The sequence below is a fragment of the Colletotrichum chrysophilum genome (assembly GCF_026319265.1).
Source record: "Colletotrichum chrysophilum strain AFK26 chromosome Unknown scaffold_30, whole genome shotgun sequence".
Taxonomy (NCBI): Eukaryota; Fungi; Ascomycota; class Sordariomycetes; order Glomerellales; family Glomerellaceae; genus Colletotrichum; species Colletotrichum chrysophilum.
This window is the reverse complement of record NW_026517317.1, coordinates 205,012-230,532: the sequence shown is the minus strand read 5'-3', so window position 1 is coordinate 230,532 and position 25,521 is coordinate 205,012. Positions and strand designations below refer to the sequence as shown.

The 25,521-nt window shown below is 54.9% G+C and overlaps 7 protein-coding genes across 7 annotated transcripts; 3 read left to right on the top strand and 4 right to left on the bottom strand.

Annotated features, from left to right (window-relative positions):
* Nucleotides 1-925: 925 nt before the first annotated feature.
* Nucleotides 926-2,479, top strand: COL26b_004811 (uncharacterized protein; the record flags this gene model as incomplete). Its single annotated transcript, XM_053177676.1, has 1 exon — nt 926-2,479. The coding sequence occupies one exon, from the start codon at nt 926-928 to the stop codon at nt 2,477-2,479; it is 1,554 nt and encodes a 517-aa protein (XP_053038388.1).
* A 3,256-nt stretch (nt 2,480-5,735) lies between these two features.
* DBP2 (ATP-dependent RNA helicase dbp2) lies at nt 5,736-8,235 on the bottom strand (the record flags this gene model as incomplete). The annotated part of the gene is made up of 7 exons (XM_053177675.1): nt 5,736-5,782; nt 5,835-5,987; nt 6,042-6,170; nt 6,612-6,719; nt 6,770-7,738; nt 7,796-7,887; nt 8,099-8,235. 7 exons carry the CDS (start codon nt 8,233-8,235, stop codon nt 5,736-5,738), a joined length of 1,635 nt encoding a protein of 544 aa, XP_053038387.1.
* A 1,046-nt stretch (nt 8,236-9,281) lies between these two features.
* COL26b_004809 (uncharacterized protein) lies at nt 9,282-10,766 on the bottom strand (the record flags this gene model as incomplete). The annotated part of the gene is made up of 5 exons (XM_053177674.1): nt 9,282-9,320; nt 9,372-9,842; nt 9,890-10,040; nt 10,186-10,249; nt 10,301-10,766. The coding sequence occupies 5 exons, from the start codon at nt 10,764-10,766 to the stop codon at nt 9,282-9,284; spliced, it is 1,191 nt and encodes a 396-aa protein (XP_053038386.1).
* A 1,054-nt stretch (nt 10,767-11,820) lies between these two features.
* COL26b_004808 (uncharacterized protein) lies at nt 11,821-16,082 on the bottom strand (the record flags this gene model as incomplete). Its single annotated transcript, XM_053177673.1, has 3 exons — nt 11,821-13,569; nt 13,622-15,080; nt 15,136-16,082. 3 exons carry the CDS (start codon nt 16,080-16,082, stop codon nt 11,821-11,823), a joined length of 4,155 nt encoding a protein of 1,384 aa, XP_053038385.1.
* Nucleotides 16,083-18,870: 2,788 nt separating this feature from the next.
* On the top strand, nt 18,871-19,776 carry COL26b_004807 (uncharacterized protein; the record flags this gene model as incomplete). The annotated part of the gene is made up of 1 exon (XM_053177672.1): nt 18,871-19,776. One exon carries the CDS (start codon nt 18,871-18,873, stop codon nt 19,774-19,776), a length of 906 nt encoding a protein of 301 aa, XP_053038384.1.
* A 1,114-nt stretch (nt 19,777-20,890) lies between these two features.
* On the bottom strand, nt 20,891-21,516 carry COL26b_004806 (uncharacterized protein; the record flags this gene model as incomplete). Its single annotated transcript, XM_053177671.1, has 2 exons — nt 20,891-21,376; nt 21,496-21,516. 2 exons carry the CDS (start codon nt 21,514-21,516, stop codon nt 20,891-20,893), a joined length of 507 nt encoding a protein of 168 aa, XP_053038383.1.
* Nucleotides 21,517-22,333: 817 nt separating this feature from the next.
* On the top strand, nt 22,334-24,063 carry COL26b_004805 (uncharacterized protein; the record flags this gene model as incomplete). The annotated part of the gene is made up of 4 exons (XM_053177670.1): nt 22,334-22,357; nt 22,660-22,789; nt 23,170-23,247; nt 23,528-24,063. The coding sequence occupies 4 exons, from the start codon at nt 22,334-22,336 to the stop codon at nt 24,061-24,063; spliced, it is 768 nt and encodes a 255-aa protein (XP_053038382.1).
* Nucleotides 24,064-25,521: the final 1,458 nt, after the last annotated feature.

The window sequence follows — 25,521 nt, the reverse complement described above, 5'->3', positions numbered from 1 at the left end:
CTACCGATGACGTAGTCTGCAGTCCAGCGACGTCAGGCCTGGAACAGGAGGGCCACGCCCAACGGCAACGGCGAGTTCCTCTGGGCTGCTGTGCCAGTTTGCCGTGCCGTGCTGCTGTCTTACACAGAAACGAGAAGGGGGGTCTGGAACGAAGGAAGGCGCTGGTCCTCTGGGGAAATTGAAATTTGCCTGCGGTCAGATGTGTCTCGCATGCAAAATCCAGGAGGGAGGCGAGAGAAGGAGCAGACTGTCCGTCGCCTAACCACCGCATGACTGCAGGAAGCGACGCTGATGGCCGCGATTGGGAGTGAGTGCCGTGCCGTGCCAGACTGGAATAAATCTTGGTTGCCTCCTCTGCAGCGTCACATTCCACGATCTTCTTTCTCGCTCCTTCCCTCCACCCTTTGAGTTTTTCCCGTGCAACTCTCGTTTCTATTGTTCGGCACCTTCGCTCGACAACGCCCGTCGTTCGCAGCTCTGCCGCTCTTGCGGTTTCCGACTGTTTACGGCCGACTGCCTTGAACCCGCCTCGACAGCATCTCCTCCGTTGCTGGGTGTATTTTATTTGTCTCGCCTTCCACCTCGCGCGGGGAGAAAAAGAAAACACTTCGCCGCCCAATCCTGCGCTGTTTGGAAAGTCGCAAGCAGACACAAACCTGATTTCTATCGCCCGTTTCCACCCTCGTTTCCTTCGCGCAAAACTTACCTCTGCAACACAATCACAGCTTCACAACCGACTCCAACGGATTCACCCTAATTTCTACCTGGAATCCAATTACGCATTCACTCTGCAATATTTTTGCTACGACACGATCGATATCCAGCAGGCTTAATCGGCAGACATTCAGCAGACTTCCGCGTACCCCTTCGCGCCTCTTCTTGTGTCATCATTGGACGGTAGTGGGACCGACCCAACGCCTCCAAAATGACCGCCGCCGCCTCGATCGACTCCAATGTTCGGCCCGCTCTGTTCAGACCTTCGGGTCTGCACAAGTCCGACTCCTCCGTCTCCACCACCGCACTATCCTGCAGATCCATCCGCGTCACCGGCGCTCATCCGCTCGGTAGCCTTCACGTCCACCAACCTCTCGATTCCCCGCTGTCCCAAGAAGTCGCCGCCATGAACCCCAACATCACACCCGACGACGACGAGCCGCCCCCTCTGGCCGACATTGAAAATGAGGATACGATGGACCTCGTCCCACAGGAACACCTGCAGCATGAGCACGCACTCGGTGGCGGCGACATCGTCCTCATCATGGACTTGCCCGCCGCTTTCACCATCGGCTACGACTCAGTTTCCTTTACTGCCCGCGAGTTTTTCGGCGTCAGAGACATCCCGCCCGGCCCGCACTTCTTCTGGGTCTCAGAGACCGAAGCCAGCACCACCCGTTGCGGCTTCTGGATCGTGAGCTCGGCCACGGAGAAAATTCACGTCATGCAGTGGGACAAGTTCAATGAGGTCGTCGGCGAGCCCGCCAGCCAGGTCGAGGCCCGCTTCCAAAAGGATAACATCCGCGACGTCTACCCCAAACTAGCGCCCTACCAGTTCCGCGCCCTCAACGCCAACGTCAAGCCCGCCGCGTCCGCCTCGCAGCCGCAGTCACAGAGCCCGGACCCCGAGTTCGCAAGGAGCACCAACATCTGGCAGCAGCTCACTAATGCCATTTCTCCGAGTCTGCTCAGCAGGATCACGGCGCGCCAGGCCGGCGACTGGGCGGTGCACACCTCCGACCGCGTGAAGGGCGCACTGATGCTGCCCGCCGAAGTTGAGCTCGAGAAGAGAATTCCTAACGTCGTGGCGAGCACCGAGCTCAACTTTACCTTCAGCCAGGCCGCGAAAACGTACGACGTGGAAAGTATCGGCTCGGCGCGGACGGAGCAGGCAGTTGATGCGACTGCACACCTCCTTACGGCGGGCATCAGCGACGACGATATTGTGGGCGAGTTACAGTTTGCCTTTCTCGTCGGCATGCACCTGGGCAACGAAGCCTGTATCCAGCAATGGTGGCACATGCTGGTGGCTCTCGTCCTCAAGGCCTACACGTTACCCCTCAAGCGCCCTGAGCTCGCTCGGTCCCTCTTACAGACTATTACTGCCCAGCTCGTGTACAACGAGCGTTATCTCGACGGCTCCGTCCTCGACTACGGTCCAGCCTACGCTCGGGATTTGAGGATGGCTTTGATCGTTTACAAGCGCCGGCTCAACGAATTGCTTCTAGCGCTCAACTCACTCGCCACGCCCGAGCAGGCCCTCGTCGGCCAGGCTTTCTCAGACCTCGAAGCTTGGGTCTGGAAGTTTGGCTGGGACATCCGGAGCGACTACCTTCGCAAGGGCAAGATGAGGCTCGAGGACGGCGAGGAGGTTGAGGTGGAGCTGGACGACCTCGAGGCGGAGGACGAGCGGGGCGAGTTCGCGCCCGAGATGGTTGAGCTGGACGAAAGCGGAAAGCAGAAAGATCTTGTCTCGTGGGATTAGAGCTCCGGGGTCAGGAGGCGCTTGTTGGAAGCAAAGGAGAGACGTCGTCGCAAGTCCCAGGCCCAGCAGGCAGCCAAGATGCTGGCGGATGCTGAGCCAGTGCTGCCTGTTGAAGCAAGGCAGCGTCGATTCTCATCTCGGAGAACATCAATCATTGATACACTGCGGCCTCGATCGTCGAGGAACTCTGCTGTGTTGCATGTTGAGTTTTGAAGTTGGAGTGACGTGCATGAGAATGGATTTGAGTTCACACGCGCGCACCATGCATGGAAAGTGGAGTTTGGGAAGGCAAGGAGTTTGGTTGGATCAGGGACTTTTTTTTTGGCATTTGGCATTTCAGCATGGGAGTCGTCTTGGCCGTTGCTTTGTTGGCGGGGAGGAATTGGTGAGGGCGCGCGTGGCTCTTTGTAATGATGGGAGGATGGTGTCCCTGTGTCTTTGATAATAATCATAACTCTGCACAATGATGTCTCGGTTTTGACGTAGTGCGGTGATGTATAGGTACCCTTGACCTCGTGTAAGAAGATTCCATTACTTCTTTATAAAGCGTGAGCTGACCTGAAGCTGTGACAAACCAGGCAGTGACGTGGAGGTCATGACGTAGAAGAAAAACCAGATGTGTGAGGCATATCTTCCCGGACCAAGTCTATAGACTGGGTCCTAGCAGCCCGCAGTTTGCCCAGCTTCTGCTTTGGGGCCTGACAACAGCGTATTCTGCGTGTACATGAGGTTGACGAAGAAGATGGCGGAAGACTAGAGTTCATGGCTCTGGAGCCTGAAGTTATCCTGCTGTGGCTTTCATGGTGCTGTGGAGGGGTGATATCCATGAATATTGTATATCGAGAGCTAGGGAGACAAATATGCAACCCACCCATTGTCCAATTGTTACGGGTGTGAGAGAGCTGTTGTGGTTTTATATGGGCGCAGAAGCAGGGTTGACAACTCGGTATTCGACTTTACGTTTGTGGATGCGGAAAGACGAGCTTGAGATCATGTCTGTGTCTCAGAGCTGACTGGCCGTTGCCCTCTCGTCTTTGCTTGTTACACACCACGGATTTCACGCATATCTGGAGACTAGTATGGCAATACGCCAGAGACGGTGAGAAGCAGCGCCTGTCTCTCTCGCTCTTCGGCTGCGTCTACGGCCCTACTTCGTGGCCTTCCATCCTGCCACTGTATCACGTTCAAATCACCAATTTTAAATCCTGAATATGGGGATTTATTTGACGGCGATTCTTGCTGATTCTCGGATGTCAATGTGCACATGGGTTATTTAAGGCACCGCCGAAAGCCTTGTTATGGGCGTCTTGTTCCTTGCCGACACAGCTGAGCTACCTCTCTCTGGCTTGACAGCAGCACTGACCTAGTATCCCAACTTACCTCAGAGGGGCCTGGCCTCCGAAGTGTATATTATAGCGTCTATTGTTTTACTAGAAAGAACAAGCCGAGATCGTCGTCGTAGACAGCAAGTGTTCCGAGAGAGTCAAGTACTGAAGCAGTTTGCAGACCGAATTAGTAGATTCAGACTCTTAAAATGATCTTTATTATCTTGGAGACATCTCAGCTGTTTCCCGGCGTTGCTGTCATTGGATGAGTATTTGTTTCAATCACATGAAGGGATTGGTGATCTCTACGATGGAACATCCAAAAGAACGTCGCTTCTTACTATTACAACGACTTGGTATATATACTATTGTTCTCCCTCCCATTACGCCAGATTTTGCCTGGAACGAGCCAATCTTGTCGGTGGTTCCACATGATCATGGTTGAGTTTACTCGGCCCTCTCCGACATGCCTGTGGTAGTTGCTCGACTGCGAGATCAAGGGCGGCCTGTTTAGCTTTCATCTGAGGGCCTCCCTCGACTGCACCATTGCGAGATTATACACATGGGATACACTTAAGAAACTGGTAAGACAGTTCCACTTGACGAAGGACCGCTCAGGTTTGATGTGGCATCGTCCAGCAACGATCATGACTTGCGCCATGGCACGTTAGCAAATCTCACCGCCCAGTTCCATCCAAAGAACCCTGGTTACATTGGTTCCTGTTCTAATACTGTCTGAAAACCAAAAGGTATCTCCTTTATAGTATGTATCTGGGCTTGAACTGTATACGGCCGTGGAGAGGAACTGATCCGCCACGGCAAGAGTGCCGATGGCCTGGACGCTCTGCTTCAGTTTGAGCCTTGACTTCGTGGATATACTCCAAGACAAGCGCTTCACACTCATTTAATCAGGATGCAATTACCAGGCTTCGATAGGGCGGGCAGGAAGGCGGATCTGGGCAGACAGTCAAGAAGGATTTGTGACGTGAAGGTCTCGATGACCAAGGCCACTGGACGCACCACTGACAGGACAGGACCCAAATCAAGACTTTCCCGCTGTCAGAGAAAAAGGGTAGACATGGCGGTAATAGGACTGCCTTGAATTAAACCTTCTCTTCGTTCGCGGACGGTCGAAAGGCTGGGAAACCTGTTGGATGAGCGCAGATTTGTCAGGACGTGATGACAGACAGTTCAAGAAGAAACAAGAATAGGAAAAACCACAAGGAGTACAAGCTCCCAAGCAATAGTAAGGAAAGGTTCTAGCCTTGGCCCGCGGGAGCTTATTTTACCTCAATCTCCGTCGACGTATCTGCCCCAGACATAATCGGAAACGAAGACGGACAACACCAAGCTAACACACGTTAACACACGTCTTGACGACCGGGGCTTCGGTAGCCTCACGTATCGCGCAAACATCTTCACAGAAGGGAGAGACCAGCCAGCATCACACCATTGTCGCGTAAACGTCGTTGGATGATTGTCCTATTACTACCTAGCAGGATACCGCCCTCACGGCGAGCTTTGCCTGGCATACAGTCATCTATCAATAATGCTCGACTTCAGAGCCAACCCAATCTTTTGCTCGTGGAAAGAGCGTCAAAAGTCACTGGACCCAACGGAGGGGGTCTCTAATGCTGTTCCTCTCTCGGCATTCTTCGTTGTGGTCGTCCTCGTTCCCTCTCTAATTTTGTTCAACCTGATCCACGTTTTGGCCATGAAATAATCGCAAACAAACCCAAAGCCGATATGGGCCCAAATAAAAGAAACACTAAGGAAATGAACAGCCTTGAAAAAGATACCGACTGCGTGGACACATGGGCGTGTCCGGGGTACCTCGAGTCTAAAATCCGTCTACGTGAACGCCGATATTGCGATGGAAAGCGCAGGATGCCGCCGCATGTAAACAATCACCTCGCTGTCGGGCGAAGTCCTTACCAGCGTCGGGCGCCACCAAGGGGAGCGTTGTTGGCATTGTTGTCTGCGAACGTACTGTTAGCATATGTGTCGAAGGCGAGGAGTGAAAAACATACTTCTACCACCGCCGCCGCCACCACGTCCACGGCCCCAGCCGCCGTAGCGACCGCCACCACCACCTCCGAAGCGGGTCATCTCTGCGAGACGAGGGTCGATCTCTTGGCGCGCTTCTCTCAGCACGTTAACAAGGTCACGAGCCTGCTTGGAGTCTGCAAAGTTGTTAGCATGATTGGATCAAGATACCAGACAAGGAAGATACTGACTGTCAGTGGTGAAGAGGGTAATGGCGGTACCCTTGGCACCGGCACGACCCGTACGACCGATACGGTGGATGTAGTCCTCCGAGTTGTTGGGGTAGTCGTAGTTCAGCACGTGAGTAATGTTGCGAACATCTTATTAGAAGGGTTAGCAGACGCCTCACGGTGGGTATAGCAACGTTCCAGCATGGAACCAGACATGTTTGATAATTATATCAGGCTGTCTTTCACTCCGTCGGAGACGGGGCAGTCTGTATGCGTCAAATGCCATCCTGGAAAGTTCAGTGTACCGGGTCCTCGGGCTTGGGGAATCTTGGGGACAGCTTGATGGAATCAAGATATGCCGTATCCACGCTTGTACCATTGGCAAAAGGCAGGCACAAGAGTGGGAAAGCGAGTATAGCAAGCCAAAGGCTACACACCAGACCAAGACTCCGCTCAGAGGCAGAGAGAACCATGGAGACACGAATGCATCAGGCAAAATTGCGCAATCAAGAGAGCCCCTAGACATAAGAGTAAAGTACAGCGCAAGGCTGCTGGAAGTTGCCATGAGGGTTGGGGGGTTCTGATACTCACCAATACCACGCGACGCGACGTCCGTAGCCACCATGATAGGGCTCTTGCCCGTCTTGAACTGGTCAAGGACCCAGTCACGCTCGTTCTGCTGCTTGTCACCGTGAATAGCTGCAAAGTTGTTAGCTGTTGATCAGGCAAAGGCAAAGGTGGAGACGTACACAAAGCAGGCCATCCGTCCTGGCGAAGGAAGCGAGTGATGTCGTCAGCTACACGTTTGGTGCCGACGAAGATGAGGATCTTGTTCTCCTTGTTATCCATGACCTTCTCCAGGTGCTTGATCATGCGGTCGCGCTTCTCGCTCTCAGAAACGACCTCGACGATCTGGGTAATGCGGTGGTTGGCCGCGAGCTCCATGGAGCCGATGTTGACCTGGATGAAGTCGGTAAGGAAGTCGGAGGCAAGGGCGCGGACCTCCTTGGGCCAAGTAGCGGACCACATGAGGGTCTGACGGTCAGGGCGAATCTGGCCGATGATCTTGCGAATCTGGGGCTCGAAACCCATGTCCAGCATGCGATCAGCCTCGTCGAGAACCAGGTAAGTAACGCGACGCAGGTTGGTCTTGCCAGCCTCAAGCATATCAATCAGACGACCGGGGGTGGCAATGCAGACCTCAACACCTCTGGAGAGATCGCGGATCTGAGGTCCCTTGGGGACACCACCGTAGACGCAGGTGTTGCGAATGCGGGAAGACTTTCCGAACTTGGAAATCTCCTGCTGAATCTGGACAGCAAGCTCACGAGTAGGAGCAAGAATGAGGACGATAGGACCATCGCCGGGGGCCAACAGGGGCTGGGCGTTGATGTGGACGATAGCGGGCAAGCAGTAGGTGAGGGTCTTTCCGGAACCCGTCTCGGCAATACCGACGACGTCGCGACCGGACAGAGCCATAGGCCAGCCCTGAGACTGAATGGCGGTAGGCGCGGGGAAGCCCTGGGCCTTGACCTCGTCCATCACGTATCTGGGGAAACCGGCCTCGTCAAAGGTTTCGACGGGCTTGGGAACATCGTTGCCAGCAATGGTCATCTGGTGCTTGCGGCGGAAAGAGTCGACCTCGGCCGGGCTGCGGGTGGCAACCTCCTCGTGCTCCTTGTAGAAGGACTTCTCGAATTTCGGGAGAGAGTTAAAATCTGTTCGGCAAGGGTTAGTAAATCGTTCTGTGGCATTCTGTGATGATGCATACTGACCCCATTCTTGCTGGCGAAGACCGGCGCCAAGGTTGTTCATGCGGTCACCGCCGCCGCCGCCGTAACCACCACCGCCGCCACCGTAGCCGTTTCTGATAGGAAAAGATCAGCAAAATGATTCTGATAATGTGCTTGAGACGACGCGAAATGCCGACGTCCGCGTGCTGTCGTATCGAGATTGCTTCAGGTTGGTTACAGGCGGTCGTCAAATCGTGTTGTGTTGCGCCAAGCCCCCAGTAGCCTAGCCTCGCGAAACGACTTTGTCGGAACAAAAGGGGAGGAGAGAAATCAATCAAAACTTACCCGTTGGAGTAGCCACCGCCGCCGTAGCCACCGCGATCACCTCTGTCGCCGCGATCACGACCACCGCCGTAACCGCCTCCACGACCTCCTCCGTAGCCGCCCTGGCCACCACCACCGTATCCGCCGCCGTAGGACATGTTTGTGCTAAAGAGGCAGTGAACGCGCAAGAAGCTTGTTTGTCGATGGTTTCGCGTATGAAGCGATGTCAAATGGCAGAAAGAAAGACCGTGGATGGGAAGAGCACGCAAGTAGAGCTCTTTTCTGGACCGAACCGAAAAGAGAGTTGGTTGCGTGAGATGGGAGTTTGTGATGGGAGAGGGAGAGGGATGCAGAAGGGAAGGAAGAAAAAAAAAGAGCAGGATGGATGGATGGAAGGTTTTGGGTGCGCAAGGCGTTTTGCTGGGGTAGGAATTTTTTTCCTCGCTGCCAAAACTTTTCAGCGGCGACAGGCAGGCGCTGCCAGTAGGGACCTTGCAATTTTGCTTGCTAAGGTAAGGCAAAAGAATACGTACCCCCTACCGCCGGACTGAGACTGCCTTTCGGGGTGGATGCAACCCTGCAGAACTGCTGCACGTGGGACCCGCTTCCTTCTTATCGGTATGATTAGGTAACGGTGGATCTGACTCGCGATAAGGCACCTTCGTGCTTTGCAACATGACCCATGACTCTCTCTCACCTGGGAGGTTTGGACGACGTATCCATTCCCTCAGAATTTGCGCGCTGTCTGCGGGAACAGCTGCGAGTGATTGGAAACCATCTGGCCTCATTTCGAGTTACATATGCCAAGCAGGGAAGCTCTTTCTTCTCTCAGTGTTTGGCGTCCGTAATGCTGCGGCATGCATACCCGAGCTGGGCTGTCAAGGAAAGAGAATATGCGGTATTCCATCGGACGACAGATACCTGAAGAGCACAACGGTGCTTGGCTTTCTGGCCCGAGTCCCAGCTGACCCGCCTGGACTACCTTCTTTTCTAGCAGGGCGCAGTGTATGAGGCCGTTTGAGACTGCGAATGACGCCAGCAGCCGGACCTCAACATCCTCCACATCAATACGAGCTGTTTGAACAATGCCGTCGGAGAGATTCTTGCCGACGTTTTGAATTCTAGTCTAGTCTTTGTTGAACGGCCCCTCTCTCTGTGTACTCTATGGAACCCATGGACCAACGTGTCCGGGTTTTTTAGCATATCATCGGTAAGGGAACATTTCCCAGAAGCCGATTTCCATCTGTTCGTGGGTCAGCTACGGGCCGGAAGCCTCAACTTCTGCAGGGCTTACCTTGGTTCCATGAATAAATATCTTGATCAGACGTTCTATGCTGGAAGGACTTTGCAAAACGGCATGTCTCTCAATCAACTCAGAGCCCGTCTTCACGGCCTGGACGTAGTCATCGGCCACATAGTTCTCGATCCACTTCCAGTACGTGTTGTCGTCCCGTTTTGTCTTGACATCGCCGTGTAGCTGTTTAGCCACGGCACCGTAGCCCAATAGACAAGGAGCCAGGGCCATCTGTAGGGCGATCCAGTCCTCGCTTTGTCCGACATCGAGGACGTAGCGGGTGTAAGCCGTGCATGCTTGGTGCTCTTCGGTGGCCTCAATTTCGGGCACTGTGATTCCGAAGCCCTTGCAGTAATCGATGTGCAGAGACATCTCGCGGGCGATATGGCTGACAATGCTGGCACCTGCTGAGATGTCCGCAATGTTCTTCGCCTTGTAAGATGCCAAGGAGTTGGCTCTGGCGAAATGAACCTGCCCAAGTCAGCAAGGATTCAATGAGGAGGGAAAACATCACAAACCAGATAGAGGTAATCCTGGATAAGATACTTCTTGAATGACTCCAAAGGTAGCGTCCCATCGCCCATAGCCATAACGAAGGGATGGTACACAAACTCTGACCATACGTCCTTGACATCAGGCCTTGCCAGCATGTACTCGATGAACCGTCCCCTAGATACTGTCAGTTGAAGTCACCGCCGAGACGGAAGAGGCAACCCACGGCGCAAAAGGCAGGGTCTGAATGGAGTGAAAGTGATTTAAAGGCCCATGCCCCTTTCCGTACCCAGGCGCTGTCCGGATCGCAGCCTCGATATACCTCACCCCAGCCCTCGCAGCTTCGGGTACGCTCAACCCCTTTGCGAGGCCCGACGCAATAGCAGCTGCAACCCATCAGTATCACTCTTCAGACAACGTGTCAAAAGGAAACTCACATGCAAGCGAACAGCCAGTACCATGCGTGTCTTTCGACGCTTGATACGGGCTCTCGATCCTCACGAAGCCTCCCTCGCCATACAACACATCCACAACAACCTCCTTCTCTTCCTCCGTCTTCGCAACGGTGAAGTCCGCCTTGAACGGCGCATGCCCGCCCTTGACAAGCACCCACTCGGGTCCAAGACCCTTCACCTTCCGCGCCATCTCCTCCAGATCCGCCACGGAAGCAACCTCGGCGCCCTCAAACCCAGCATCCTGCAGAAGCAACTTGGCCTCAGGGATGTTTGGCGTAAGAACCGTCGTAACCTTCAACAAGCCCTCAAGCAGCTCAGCAACGGCATCTCTCGGGAGAAGCTCCGCGCCGCTGGTCGCAATCATGACGGGGTCAACAACAATCTTCGGCACGCGATGCCTCTTCAGAGCCTCGACGACGGTCCCAATCGTGGCAGGCGAAGCTAGCATACCTAGAATCCCGCCCTCGTCAGCCAATGCAGCTCCATGAGAAAAAAGACCCAGACATCGAGAAGCGAAGGGTGGAAAGGCGCAACTTGCCAGTCTTGACGACGTCGACGCCGATGTCGTTTACGCAGGCATCAATTTGCTTGACCAGGAAGTCCTGCGGCACATGATGAATGTCGTGCACTCCCGTGGTGTCTTGCGCAGTGAGAGCGGTCGTGGCCGTCATGGCATAGCACCCATGAGCCGCGATGACCTTCTGGTCTGCCTCTAGCCCGCTGCGAAACAGAAGGCATCACGTCAGTGAACTTTGCTTCAAGGACGGGAAAAATCTTGGGTGATTACTCACGCTCCACCGGAGCTATCCGAGCCGGCGATGACCAGTACTCGCCCAGAGACCATGCTTGCTTCGCGGAAACCGTTTATAAAAATCCTGGGGAAATCTGAGGTTGTGGTCGAGGACCGCTACGGCAGACGATGTTACTTGAAGCTCCGAAGCAGGCACCCGCCCGGGTCGGTTGGCGTCGGAGGCCGTGGTGGTTCGTAGATGTCACTCAAGGTGGGGGCGGGGCAGTCACCAAGTTTTCATGAGGTAAGGTATAGTACTCCTGAGTACTCCAGAGCACGCGTTCCCTTCCCACCCCCATATCCATCAATCACGCCTCCTCACGATACTTTGGATGTCAATCAAGTCCTCGATGTCAAATGCAAAAAAATAACGAGATGAGTGAACCAGTGACTTTTGAATTGCCTTCCTGCCGACACCCTACTCCCCGGGAATCGATACGCAGATGGCCGCCCGACTCCATCCTATCCATTGCTCGCTCCCAAATGGACATTTCGTGATTTCTCGTAGAGTTTCTCTGTGCTTGGCCTGAAACTCGGCCAATTGATCGACGTATCCATCTCCCCAGATCCCGAGATATAGTACAAAAAAGACCAATAGTAACAAAACGCCTCATCATGGGTGCCACCAACGCATCTTGAAATCCACCTCATTTCCCTCCACATGCGAGATGCCCCGTGAAACTGTGCGGCTCTATAGTACAACGACGTAGCTTCACGCCGTCTCCGCAAAGTCATCCGTCTGATCCGAACTCAGACTGTCCGATCGCTCTGCCCGCGGCTGATGGTTGTCCTTCTCCAATTCGGACGGGTCTGATATGCTCCTCTGCCTCTCAGTGCGGTTCTCATCCCCAGAAGAAGACCCATTGTCTTCTTCCTCTGCTTCCTCATCTTCGTCGTCATCATCGTCGCTGTCGCTGTCCTCATCGAACACGATTCTTCGAAGAACGTTCTTGTCGAACATTTCTATCACCATCCGCCTGATTGGTAGGCGATAGTGATTGTATTCAAGCATCGTCATGATCCGCTTGAACATCTTTGGTGACCTAAAGCCCGCTACCTTGTGCTGCCGGATCTGCATCAGCTCGCCCATAGCGCGCTTGTAGAGAACCATGTTGCCGAGGTCAACAACCAAGTCGAGGATTCGCTGGTTAGTGGCAACCTCGTCGGTGAAGGCTGGTAATTCCTCCTTTTCCAGGGGCGGGCGAGCTTCGGTGGGAGGTGGCGGAACCAAGTAAGTCTTCTGCGTGTTGGGGAGCGCGATCTTGGACGCAATGGCATGCTTCCAAGGCTTGAAAGAGAAGAACTTGGTCAGGTCGTTCGGGATGCAGAAGCCCAACGATTCCCCCCTAGGTGACAAGTTGGAGTCCCAGCCGCATTCCGAGAGAATCTCAAGACCGTGCGCCGATCTTGAGATCAGTCCCAGCACGAAGAAGGCTGTACCTCGCAAGCTCATCACCTCATGCTCTTCGGCAATCTTGACAATGTCCTCCACGACATCACAAGACTCAATGAAGGGAGCTCCCAGCTCCATTGAGCCTACGTTGCCAACAGCCCACATAGATGCTTTGACTTTGAGCATGAGCTCAGGGTCCTCCGACTGCATCCCGTATTCCTTGATAGTGCTGGCAAACTCTGCAAAATGCCCCTTGTCACTCAGCAGTTTGCAGCCCTCTTGTGTGCGTGCAAGCTCGCGGTAAAAGTGTGGCGGAATGTGGTTCTCTGGCTCAGCTTCTGCTTGAGCTTCGTCCACCATGTTCATCCGGTTTTGGTGTTCTTCCGGGTTCTCGAGGAACGCCTTCGCCAGACTGGTCTCAATAACACCAACGTACGAGTCGTTCCGGCCGAGGAACCAATCATCCATCTCGTTGCTGATATAGTCAACACCGTCGAGGTAGTGGTAGCCGATCGAGGAGGACAAGAACCGAAGGAGGAGAGGGGCGCCGATTTCTCCAAGATGGTCCATTGTTGGACGACATTGGACGACGTACTCCAGATATGCCTTCTTATTGCACGCCTTCTCGAGGATCTTAACCGCGGTCCGGCAGACCTCTACCTCGGGGTCATATAGCTGGTCGACCAACTTCTCTATCGCCCACTTCCAATCCACCTTGCCGTGAGACGGCTGCGACGCGTCAAAAGGTCGAGTGGCATATTTCCGCAGGACGTTTGTGGCAATGATTCGAATCTCCCTTGTCCCAGACGTAAGTGCCTGTTCGATTAGCACTCGAGGGTGGCCTGGGACGCTGTAGTCGAAATTGGCGAGGAGAAGTTTGATCAGATCGGGACGTTGCTTGTGTCCAAGGATGTGATACATCATGTTGAACATTCTCCATCGCTGAAGAAGCTCTAAACCTTTGGGATCGCCGCTAAGAACCCCCAACATTGGGAAGTAGCCGGCACAAAGAGTGCTCTGCAGGCGACCGGGCGAGAACATTGGATCGGCAGAAGTGAGTCCACTGCTCTGTTTTGTATGTTAGTCTTTGTCTGGATGGCGCTGTTGCCATAGAACTTACTGGATCACACTGAGCGAGGCATTCCGCTATTTGTCTCAGCAGCTTATGATCTTGCAGGTAGTCGACACCCTCCGGTGATTGCAGCAAGGTGTGCATCAACGCACAGCCAACTCTGACGTACTTTTGGGTGTTCTTGTTGGTCGACAGGTCTGAGAACCGGTGCTTAAACGGCCTGTAGAAACTCATGATCCTGTTCATGAACTTGGAAACCCTGTTGACTTCGTCCAGTCGTTTGCCATCTTGAAGCGGCCCATCGATGATGCGGGAGATGACATCCCAGTTCCACTTCATGTAATTTGAGCTGTTCAAGACGTTGGACTCGACTAGCAACTGCCGGATTGCGCCCTCTTGAACCACAACTCCTGCGTTGCCTTTGCGGTGCATGTCTGCGAGGTTTCCCATACTGTCACTCGAGGGCAGAGCGCCAGCAGTGGCGGATGACGAGGAACTCCTATACAACGTCTTGCTCACAGAACTTATCTGGTACACTATACCTGACGCAACGAATCTATTGTCATCCTTGAATTGGGTGGCGGCAGCAAAGAGATCGGGAAGTAATGGCAAGTCATTGCTCCAAGAGGCGGGAAGCAGTCTGCTGGACAATTTGAGTACCTCACCGATAAGAAGGCAAGTTTTTCTCGTCAAAGCCGGCTCGCTTGTTCTGGCAACTTGGAGCAGATTTTCCAATAAACCAGCTTTGACAAATGTCGCCAGGAGCAAGGCTGTATAATGATCCATGAAGTTCTGCTCCCCGCCGTCATCTTCATGAGGCATGCTGATGGCCAGTGGTGCTTGCTGATTGGGCATTGATTTAAGGCTTGCCACTCGTCCGTATGTCGTCAACCTACGGCCGGCAAGGAACGAGGAGGCCCACGAGGGAGATTTGATCCGAAGTAGCAGGTAGATGAGGTCAATGACGGTCTCTCGGATGGCCGCCTGGGGGAGCACCATGCTGGTGAGCAACGACTTGATGGCTCGGGAGTCATGCATTGTTAGCATCATGAGACCTGGCCAGCTCTTCAAGATTTTGGTGATGGCTTTAGAGTTTTGCTTTAGCAGGCTCTCGTTGGCGAGAATTATGTCTGTAAACGCCGTGAAGAGAACCTCCAGATCATAACCAGAGCGCAAATAAATCCTCTTCTGTGGGTTGTCCAGAATCTGCATGTAAGAGGCAGTAAGGGTTTCTGGTGACTTGTATGTGCCCTCAATGAGCGCCTCTGAAAGTGGCGACAGACCTCCAGAGGCTACAGCCAACGCGGGGTCGCGGAGCATGATTTCGGCTAGGGTTTCCAGGCAGATCGACCTGAGGCGGTCCTCAGCTTGCTCTGCAACAGCTGCAACGGTGCGAACGACGGCCCTCGAAATCTCCTTGACGCCGTCCTTGACATCCAAAAAGGCTCGGACAAACTTAAGTGCTTGCTCGCGCTCTAGATCAGCTTTTCGATCCTTGATCAAAGATCTGTCCAAAAGTTAGCTACATGTCCTTGCCAAAGAGATGAGATGGAATAACTCACGTCACGACAATGATATCAGTGTTTAAGCTGCGAATCTTCCTCAAAGATGACACATCTGATATGGCGTATCGAATCATCCTGTAACCGGCTGCTACCACTTCCCTGGCCTCGCTGAGCAGCATGACTTGCATTCGTAGACCAAAAACAGACCAGACTAGGTCGTACTTTAGAGTCGGGTGCCTTCTGAAGAGATCTACAAGGCTATTGCCGCGGCTGACATAGTATTCAGGAGGCATACCCTCCTGCTCCAGTGCCTGAAGCAGCTCAGCCAAGAGGAAGGTCGGCGACTGCTCGGCCACATCCTCGGCGTCAGATCCTGCACCACTGCGGGAAGCACTGGGGGGCGATCGCAAGCCGTTGTTGGGCGGAAAGAAGCCGTCGGTTCTTTGCCTCGTAGGCGTAGTGGGCGTCGTTTTCAATCTCTGGGCGTCGGCAATCTTCTGTCGTAAGAGCTGGATACGCGAGTTGGATGCCTTGAGCTCGGCCTCCACCTTGGCCCTTTGCTCTTTCGTCTGCTTAGCCTTCTTGGCATTCAGGGCCTCAAGCATGTTCTCGCTACCATCCTTGATCTTCATCTCGCGGTTCAGCTGTTCCCGCAGATTGGCGAGGGCCTGCTCGGCAGCAGAGATGCCGTCGACCTCGTCGACCTTGTCCATGGCATAGATGTCGCCGCGAGAACCGGAGCGCGAGGGCATCATCTGGCTGCGCAGCTCGGAGCTGAAGCTTCCCGGGGCGATGGAGGGGTTGAGGGAAGAGCCTCGCGGGGCGAAGCTGACGCCCGAGGCGCCCAGGCTTCTTGGGCCATTTGTAGAGCTGAGGGGCGGTTGGAGACCACTGCTGCTAGGTTCGCGCTCGAAACTGGGCCTGGGATTGAGCGTGTTGACGCTGGGAGTGGACGACTGAGGCGACAATGCCTTTTGGGACTGGGTTGCGGATGCGCCCAGCATGGCGGGTATACCTCTCTATGATACCACCTTTTTCCGGGGCCGCTCCCAAAGTCCTTGCATTCGGGCAACTTTTATTGCGGAAAGTCTAAGATATTGTTGTAGAAGTCCAAGACTGGGGGCAGACTGATCGATTGGGTTCGCGCGACAGATTTGGGACCTTCGCCGATCGGGGTGGGTTTCGCGATAGGAGGATGGAGTTTCAATCGTGGGTCGGAGAGGTGCGACGTTGGACCGGTCGGGGGAAAACAGTTGATGAAGGAAGGCTCGAGCTGGGTTTCTGGAAGGTTGTAATTCGGGTCGCGATGCGTTGGGCAGGCGTGTGAAGTTGGTCGGCAGCTTGAAGAAACCAATACAAAGGCAGGTTGGCGGTGCTGGTGGAGATGCGATGGAGTTCAAAGCTGAGGACGGGATATGCGCAAAGGGGTGCCGGTCGGCGGGCAGTATCCGGGCGGGTTCTCGACGTCGGACCGTCTCGCGGGAAGAGATGGGAGCTCGTTCGATCGGAAAGTTGTTCAAGTTCCAAGTTCGTGTCGAGATGGGGTAGTTGGTCGTGGTGGAAGCGGTCGTTGTGGTGGTGGTCACTGGGGCGTTGCGTTGTGTTGTGCCACACCTCTGCCACGGACATTCCAACCTCTGTGCAGTGTGCAGCCTGTCATCCACAGCCTGGTGCCGACTTTGGGAGTGGGGGAGCCGCCGTTGCGCTGTTTTGGGGGGGGGGAGGGAGGTCGCTGTCGAAGTGGTGCTGTGTCACAACGTCAGGTCCGTTCCAGTTCGACCCGGGCCAGCTACGGGAGGTGCAGCACAGCGCGTCGGTCAGTCCAGTCAGTGCTACGGCAGCACTAACGTGGTGGAGAAGTGGGCGTCCAGTGCGTGCCCAAGGTGCGCTCAACTGCTGCACTGCCTTACCTAAGGCCAACCAAAATCGAATGGAAGGTACAGCTGAGAAAAGCACCTGGAACATCGAAGATTTGACCGACATGCAGGCCAACCTACACCGCTCACCTTGCAAGACGAGATAGCCACATGCACACATTCATGAGTGCCTTTGCCGTGCGATCTGATGACCCATCCACCATCTACGTCTGCCGTCCCGTCAACGACATAGTGGCACACGATTCGACCGTACTTCCATCGCAACACATCACCAGCAGCACATGGGATCGAAACGGCAGTCTAGAATGGCCGTTGATCCGAACAACCAAGAAAGCCAAAGATGCCAACCAGCTCGCCTTCGGTTAACCAGTACCATTGGCATGAAGCGCATTGCAACACACGGCCAGAGATCCGGATAAAGCCACTAGAAGACCAGACACAGATCTTGGCACACGACTGCCAACTGCTTCCAGAGACCTTCATCATGCTCGCAACCATGCACCACGGACCACGAACCATGGACCATCCTACTTTATCCTCCCGAGGAAAGCCCTTGCCGTCTGAAGCTGCTCGTGCCACAGCGCAGACTGTCACTGCCAATGCTGAAACGCGGCCGGCTCCCTTCCACAAGTCGTTCGATGCCCTCGGAGACGTCCATCTGTGCGTGCGATAAGGCTCCCCGCCGCTGAGCGCGAGCGATCGAGTGCTACTACTAGCGTGAACATGAACAGAATTATTTCTGTCAGGATCATGAACCGGCTTTTGATCTTCGGCCCTTCGGCCTCATACTTACCCACACACCACCGAAGAAGCGGGGGTCTCGGATCCTATCGGTCGTCACCTCGCCTCACTTGGCCTCCTTCTCACCTCAGGCTCGGGGAGGGGCGGCAGATGGTCGGCCGGGCCCTTGGGATTGCTGAGGAGGACCTGCATGACGATGTGGGGTTCAGTGAGCCTCTAGGAGAGTTGTTGCACTACACGGTACATGCAAACATTCAGTATCATTCTGACTGCGCAACGGCGCAAACTCTTCCTCTGTTGGGTGCCTTCCCATTAGACGGATATCCAAGTGAACTTTGCCAGACTCGGATACATGTCTCCATGATGCTGTGGTGGTAAGTCAGTGCTTCAGCCAGTGATCACCAGCGTGGGAGTAACAATTACACGAAAGATGAACCAACAGACCCCGAGTCCCGTGTCAATATCCTCAATGCGGACCCTGCAGAAACCCTACACTAGTCCATCATTGACCGAAAGGCGTTTGCTTTTTCATTTCTGAAGTAGACAAATTACCCAGCGTTCCCCGCCGTCCCGCCTGGCGCAGAGAGCCGTAGTCAAGCTCCCACTGAAGCGGCTGAGTGCGGCGGGCTGCCCCCAAGGGACATCGGCGGGCTCCGGGGGCTCCACTCCACGCCAATGAGACCATCTTACCTCACGGCTGCCGGGCCCTATCAAGCAAACCGGGTCAGTTCGGCCAGGCTCATTGGGTCCCCTGATGGCGTCCCGCGGGCCAGGGCAAAAAAACGTGCCGACTCAAGACGCGACTACGCTATCTATCTCCGGGGGCCTGGCAGCTTTGTGTGTACTGGGTGACGTTGAACGAGGCTAAGGTGAGCTTGAGAGGCAAGCGAGAGGCAAGCAAAGAGCTCTCAACCTTGCCGTCTTAATATATAAACACTTATCGGGCCCCTCGACGACTATCTCCTCTCCCTCTAGTCTGTCCTCCGTGCGACCTCATCTCATCCCCAACCTCAACAACAACCACTCCTCTCACATTCAAGCCATCACATCTTGCTTCCACACAGTTCTTTCCAACAGCGGTCCTTATCTCACACCCATCTCATACCCCGTGATAAGTCTCATACCACCTCTCCCTGTGATACCCTCTCTCAAACCTACAACAACAACCGCCAACATGCCCGCTCTCGCCTCCGCCCGCTACGGCAAGGACAATGTCCGCGTCTACAAGGTCGAGCGCCACGGCGACTCCCAGACCGTCACCGAGATGACCGTCTGCTGCCTGCTCGAGGGCGAGATCGAGACATCCTACACCGTCGCCGACAACAGCGTCGTCGTCGCCACCGACTCCATCAAGAACACAATCTACATCAAGGCGAAGGAGAACCCCATCAACCCGCCCGAGCTCTACGCCTCCATCCTCGGCACCCACTTCCTCGACACCTACAAGCACATCCACGCCGCCAACATCAAGATCGTCCAGCACCGCTGGACCCGCATGACCGTCGACGGCAAGCCGCACCCGCACTCCTTCTTCCGCGACGGCGAGGAGACCCGCAACGTCGAGGCCCGCATCTCCCGCAAGGACGGCATCGCCCTCACCTCCGCCATCCAGAAGCTCACCGTCCTCAAGAGCACCGGCTCCGCCTTCCACGGCTTCGTCCGCGACGAGTACACCACCCTCCCCGAGACCTGGGACCGCATCCTCTCCACCGACGTCGACGCCCAGTGGTCCTGGAAGTTCCCCAACGTCGCCGCCGTCAGGGCCGCCGTCCCCAAGTTCGACCCGGCCTGGCAGGCCGCCCGCGACATCACCATGAAGACCTTTGCTGAGGACGAGAGCGCCAGCGTGCAGAACACAATGTACAAGATGTGCGAGCAGATCCTCGCCGCCGTGCCAGAGGTTCTGACCGTCACCTACACGCTCCCCAACAAGCACTACTTTGAGATCGACCTCAGCTGGCACAACGGCCTGAAGAACACAGGCAAGGACGCCGAGGTGTACGCGCCGCAGTCCGGCCCGAACGGTCTCATCAGGTGCGAGGTCGCGCGCTCTGCCAAGAACGAGACGGCCAAGTTGTAAGGGTTGGGGCGTCGCTGAGAGGGAATGAGATGGAGAGGATTTGAAGCCTGCGCTGCATTTATCCCGGCGTCTATGCATTTTCTACCCGCATCTGGCTGGGTATTTTTTTACTGTAATAACGAGCAATGACTTAGAGCAATGATATCAAGTGCTAAATTGCAACGTCTCGGTTCAAATGAGTGACGTAAAGATTATCGTGAGTTCGTGTGTAATAACATGGCGCCCAATTTTAGCACCTCGTCTCATTGCGAACACGATAAGAGATATGCATCTTAACATGAGAACCAGTCATGATCGTCTCATCGTCATCATGAGCTGAAAAACGTGAATTTGGCCGGAACTGACGGCCATGGTGAACGAACAACTTGCCGGTGAAATTACACCTATTAATCGGACGTCGTCGTCCGTCCCCGTGGGATATTGCCACCGTCAGATCCGATCAGAAGCCTAGGTTTCTCTCAGTGTTGATTACCGAACTCAAGTAGATGGTTTTCTCATGGCTCAAGTCATGTGAGGCAACAACGTCAACACCCTGGCATATGAACGGTCACTGAGCATCAGCTCACTCCGGGTAGGACATTATCATTTCCCGTCCTTGCCTTAAGTACCTGAATGAAACGGATATAGAGTATAGCAACAGACATATTTGCCAGTTATTAAGTGAACTCACACATGAAGTCTGGGCCGACATCTTTCTGCACTTCACCAATTCCACGGGTCGGATTCAATGAAGGCTTTAGGACATGGCATGATCACTCCTGAGAAACGAAGAGCATCAGGACGTAGCAAGAAGCAAATTAAAACACAACCAAGAGAAACAGACCGAGCCTTGAGCCACCACAGGCGTGCAGTGACAATCCGCAGCCCTCCTCCTCTTCTCCTGTGCCATCTTACTTCAAGATCTCAGCAGATCTTCGCTGCCGCTCATACCAGACGCACCAAACATCATGCTCTTCACTACCCGAGGTAGCAACCGTCCAACCTCGCAAGTCCATTGACAACAACGCAGTTGCGTGAGACTCATTAGACTTCAATTGAGATGCCCATATTCATACAGAATATACACGCCGTACGGCCAAGACCCTTCCACACTCCCCCTCCCTCTCCCATCATCTTATATCCTCTTCGAGTCAGCCTCGCGAATAGCCTTAACCTGCTCCTCCCACCCCGTCTGGCCCACAGGCACGTCCCCGAACCGGATCACGTTCTGCTTGTACGGGTGCGCCGCGCCCTCGAACGCCTTGAGCCGCGCCAGCCTCTTGTCCCGCAGCCGGTTCTTGGGCAGCATCCCGCTGACCGCCTTGCGCAGCACCTCCGCGCCACCGTGCTTCTCCATCAGCACGTCCATCGTCACCTGCCGCAGCGATCCCGGCCGCGTGTTGTGCCGGTAGTACGTCTTCTGCCACTTCTTGCGCCCCGTCACGTGCAGCGCCGCGCAGTCCGTCACCACCACGTAGTCGCCGCAGTCCGTCGACGGGTCCCACGTCGGCTTGTGCTTGCCCATCAGCAGCGTCGCGATGCGGGACGCCAGCCGGCCCAGCGAGGGCGGCGTCACGCCCGGCTGCGTCGAGAGCGTCTCGTGCGGCGCCGCGGCCGAGATCTGGTGCCATACTCTTGAGTAAGAGAGGCGGGTCTGTCATCCACGCGGGGGAATGGTCAGCGGTCTGTAGGTTGCTGCTGGGGAGAGTGCAATCGGTGACCGGGGGGAGAAGGACTTACGAGGCCGAGGGTTTGCGACATCTTGAGAACCTCCTAGGCCAGCCGCCTCAGCTGGGTTTCCGTCCTGCCGCTTGTTTGATGGATTTTTCCGCCCCAATGGATTCAGGGACAGTCGATCGGCAGCGGGCCAGCAGTCGCGCTCCGAAGTTCGTCTTTGATTGTACGCGGCGATCGTTTGCGCTGCCCGTTGGATATCGATACCTTCAATTCGCATGACCTGAGCTCTTCCAAAAATTTGGAGACACGGATGCACGTGACTGTACCCGTGATCTTATCCGATAAGCACTTATCGATCTGGATCCCACCCACCGGCAGCTGCGGCGACCGAGCGCCGAACAACCCCCGATTACGAAATGTCACAGTTGAGGGGCACCAGATGGCCCGGGCGTCATGGCGGGGCATCTTTGAGCTCGTCACAGCGAGCCGTAATCGCTCTGCTATTGCGCCTGCTGCTCCGGAACTGCTGAGGGGCTCGCCGGTAAGGCGATTTCTCAGCAAAGGCACCACTGTCGGATCCCACGATGCAGGTATTAAAAGGCGCGTATCCGGTTCTCCCATTGGGCGGGCATACCACCTTGGAAGGGGATAGAAGCAGAACCTCGCAAAACTTCCATCACCACCATACAGCCAATCTCCCTTTCAGTGAATAGAAGATTTCCTAGGCTTTTCGGAAGACAACGATTAAAACCCGACTGTTGGTCGTCCATAACCACTACCTTACACACAGTTGCCAGCAGGGCAGAGCATACTCTACTGCCTCCCCGACTTCCTTCACAACTACCGCTCTCTGCTACGAAGCCCGCAACAGCCAAGCGCAAGACCGACGAGACCCTTCACAATGACCGTCTCATATCCTTTTCAGGTTCGTCTATCCTTTCCCCTTTGCCCCCTCCTCCGCTCGCCCGCCCGCCCGCAGCACCAGAATATGCCGTCCTCTCTTCAACTCGTCTTGTTTCCAGACAAAATGGAAAAGAAGAAAAAAAGACCAGCATGCTTTATGCCAAGCCGACCTGCAAAGACAGCGCGGCGAGACGGACCTTGACATCTTCCCTTATTCTTCACCTTGCACACTCTCCCAAGTCTACTCTTTCTCGATCTGCTGCCCAACCCAGGCGATGTTGGCCGTTCCTTACCAAAGGGATTGCTAATGAAACGCGACACTAGACCGTTTTCGCGGTGCCCATGACATGTGACAGCTGCGTCAAGGACGTTTCAGACTCGTTGTACAAGCTGGGGGGCATCACCAAGGTCGAGGCCGATCTCAAGGACCAATTACTCTCCGTCGAGGGCACAGGTACGCTCCCTTCTGCTGCAAACTCTCAAGCCAAAATGTTGCGGGCTTAGAGGTTGGGCCAAAATTCTGTCCCACCACCATTTTTCCCTTTTCCCCACGGGCGGACTCCCATACGATCTTTTGCCCGCCGGTCACCTTTTCCCCAACTACCTGCGTCGCACTGCAACGTCAAGTGCTTGATGAAAGTACTCTTCCTCTCGTCACGATGCTGGGGGGAGGTAGGCTCTTGCGGGCGGTAGTAGGGCAAAGCTATGCTTTGAGGCTTCCAAGGCTTGAGTCTGTTTTGGCTTGGAGGGAATGCCTCTCACCCTTCAACCCGATAGAGGCAAGATTGGCGTCTCGTTGACAATCGTTACTAACCCCTTGGCAACGTTTTGCAGCCGCACCATCCGCCATCGTTGACGCCATCCAAGCCACGGGGAGGGACGCTATCCTGCGAGGTTCGGGAGTATCAAACAGTAGGTTGAACCAAATCTCTCTTTTCTTCTCCGCCACTCCCGTACAACCCTGGGCGAGGAATTTTCTGCCTATCCAGCGCTGGCTTTTGGCGTTGCCCAAGTACACATTCTGCATTTCCTGTAACCCCTTGGCGAATATTAAGTTGTTTCTTGATATCACCCATCCCGTCTTGTAGATACCGCCGCACCGGCATTGGCATCGGCAGATGGGGTATTCACTCTTAAACTTGCTCATCTTGACAACTTGACACACGAGCGCAAATGCTTACTCACCAATTAGGTGCTGCTGTCAGCATTCTCGAGTCTTTCTATCAGGCAGACGGCATTGGCGGTGCATCAAAGTGGGATGATGAGCGAACCCGAGATGTCAGGGGACTGGCTAGAATGGTGCAGGTGTCTCCCACCACCACCCTGATTGACTTGACTCTTCGCGGCGTAGCCCCCGGCTCCTACCGAGCAACAATCCGTGAGTACGGTAACTTGGAGACGGGCGCCTCATCGACGGGCCCTGTCTGGTCGGGAGGCAGCGAAGGCACCGCTGCCAAGGGATTCTTGGGCACCTTTGAAGTCGGCAAGGATGGAAGAGGCAGCGCCTACCTCGACAAGCCCTTCCAGATCTGGGAAATCATTGGCCACGCTATGGTCGTCTCGAGACAGGATGAGTCTGCGGGGATCCTGAAGAATGACCCGGACACGGTCGTCGGCGTGATTGCCAGGAGTGCAGGCGTGTGGGACAATGATAAGACAGTCTGCTCATGCACGGGCAAGACGCTGTGGGAGGAGAGAAAGGATGAGGTCCAGAAGGGCATGTTGTAGGTGCCACGTTGAATGTTCGTGGGAACCCCTCGAATGATGTATGAGATGGATCACGAGAATGAACAACAGCTTTTCCAGTTGTTTGGCGCTCGGTTGAACAAGCCGAATGAGCTCGAGTAGATCGCCAGTGATAGCACGTGGGGATGGTAGCTGCTGTAAACAACATCGTACGATTTTTGCGATGAACGTTGACGTCGACCAACGCCGACCGGGTCGAATAAGGTCGGCGGCCAAGGCTTCCCATGAGACTGACAAGCCAGACGGCAGGGGTCCTCAGGCTTGTGGTGTGAGAAATGCAAAGAACCACACCACAGGTGGATTCAACATTGAGGCTGAGTTTCTCAAGACCTTGGCATCTTGTCACTCGTTCGGGACAGCATAAGGTAAGGTTCGAGCGACTATCGGGCTTGGATGATTCGCGGCTACCGTGTGTCTGGCTTACTGGCCCTGAGGCAGCGTCACAGGGTGATGGAGTCTGGGGTTTCGGTAAGGTTGTTGGCGCCGTCCATTCTCCCTGGCCCATCCAGTTAACCTTGATATGTGCCAAGCTTTACAAGGCCTGTCTCAGCCAGATTTTTCTGCCGAGTTCTTGATTGTCTCCGTGCTGTGGGACGGGCGGGGGAGCATAGGGCAGCCCCGTCGTGAATCTTTGGCCCAGGCTGAAGGCAATGCTGTAAAGCCCTGCGAAGAGGCCCGGGTTAGGGCAGCCAGCCAGCCAGGCAGAGAAGGCGTGGCTCCAGCGTCGGCTTGATGCAGATCATGTTAGAGGAAACACTGATGACGGTTCCGGGAGATTCCCCCCACCGATCGAAGACCGGAAGGAGGCGGAGCGCGAGTGACAGGTGGTAGATGAGACGAATACGCGTGTGTGGTTGAACAGGGACCAGAGGCGCTACCTTATTTCTCTGGATCGCAAGGGGGTCGAGGCGGGCCTGCCGTCAAGAGACCCACCGAGGGAGGAGTGAACACAGATGGGCGATGCGGGAGTGGCTGATACGGGTGGGCGAGGGCGAGGCGAGGGCGTGGAGGTGGACGTGGAAGTAGACGACATACATACGTGTAAAGGGGTTAGATTGTGGAGAGGTTGGCCAGGTTTGAAACCAAGACTCGATATCGGATGCGGGATGAGGTGGCCTGGGAGCACAGGTTAGCTAAGGCAGCCAACATGAGGTAATGCGGTGCATTTTTTTTTTGGCAAAGGAGGGTGTTCGTTGACGGCATGTCAAGGCATCGTTGACAGAACCCTAAGGATCAAAGTGGCACTGAGGCGCCATTGCGCTGAACTGAATCGAGGGCTGCGATGTAAACTTGTTTGACTTGAACGATTCAAGAAACAGTATTTGGGTTACAGCTGATTCAAGGAAGGCAATCGTTTGGTTTGGGGATCTGAGGATCCGGCCGGTGGCCCCGTTGGTGATTTGCAATGCGGGCAACGGACCGTTGAGTTCGGCTCAGTTT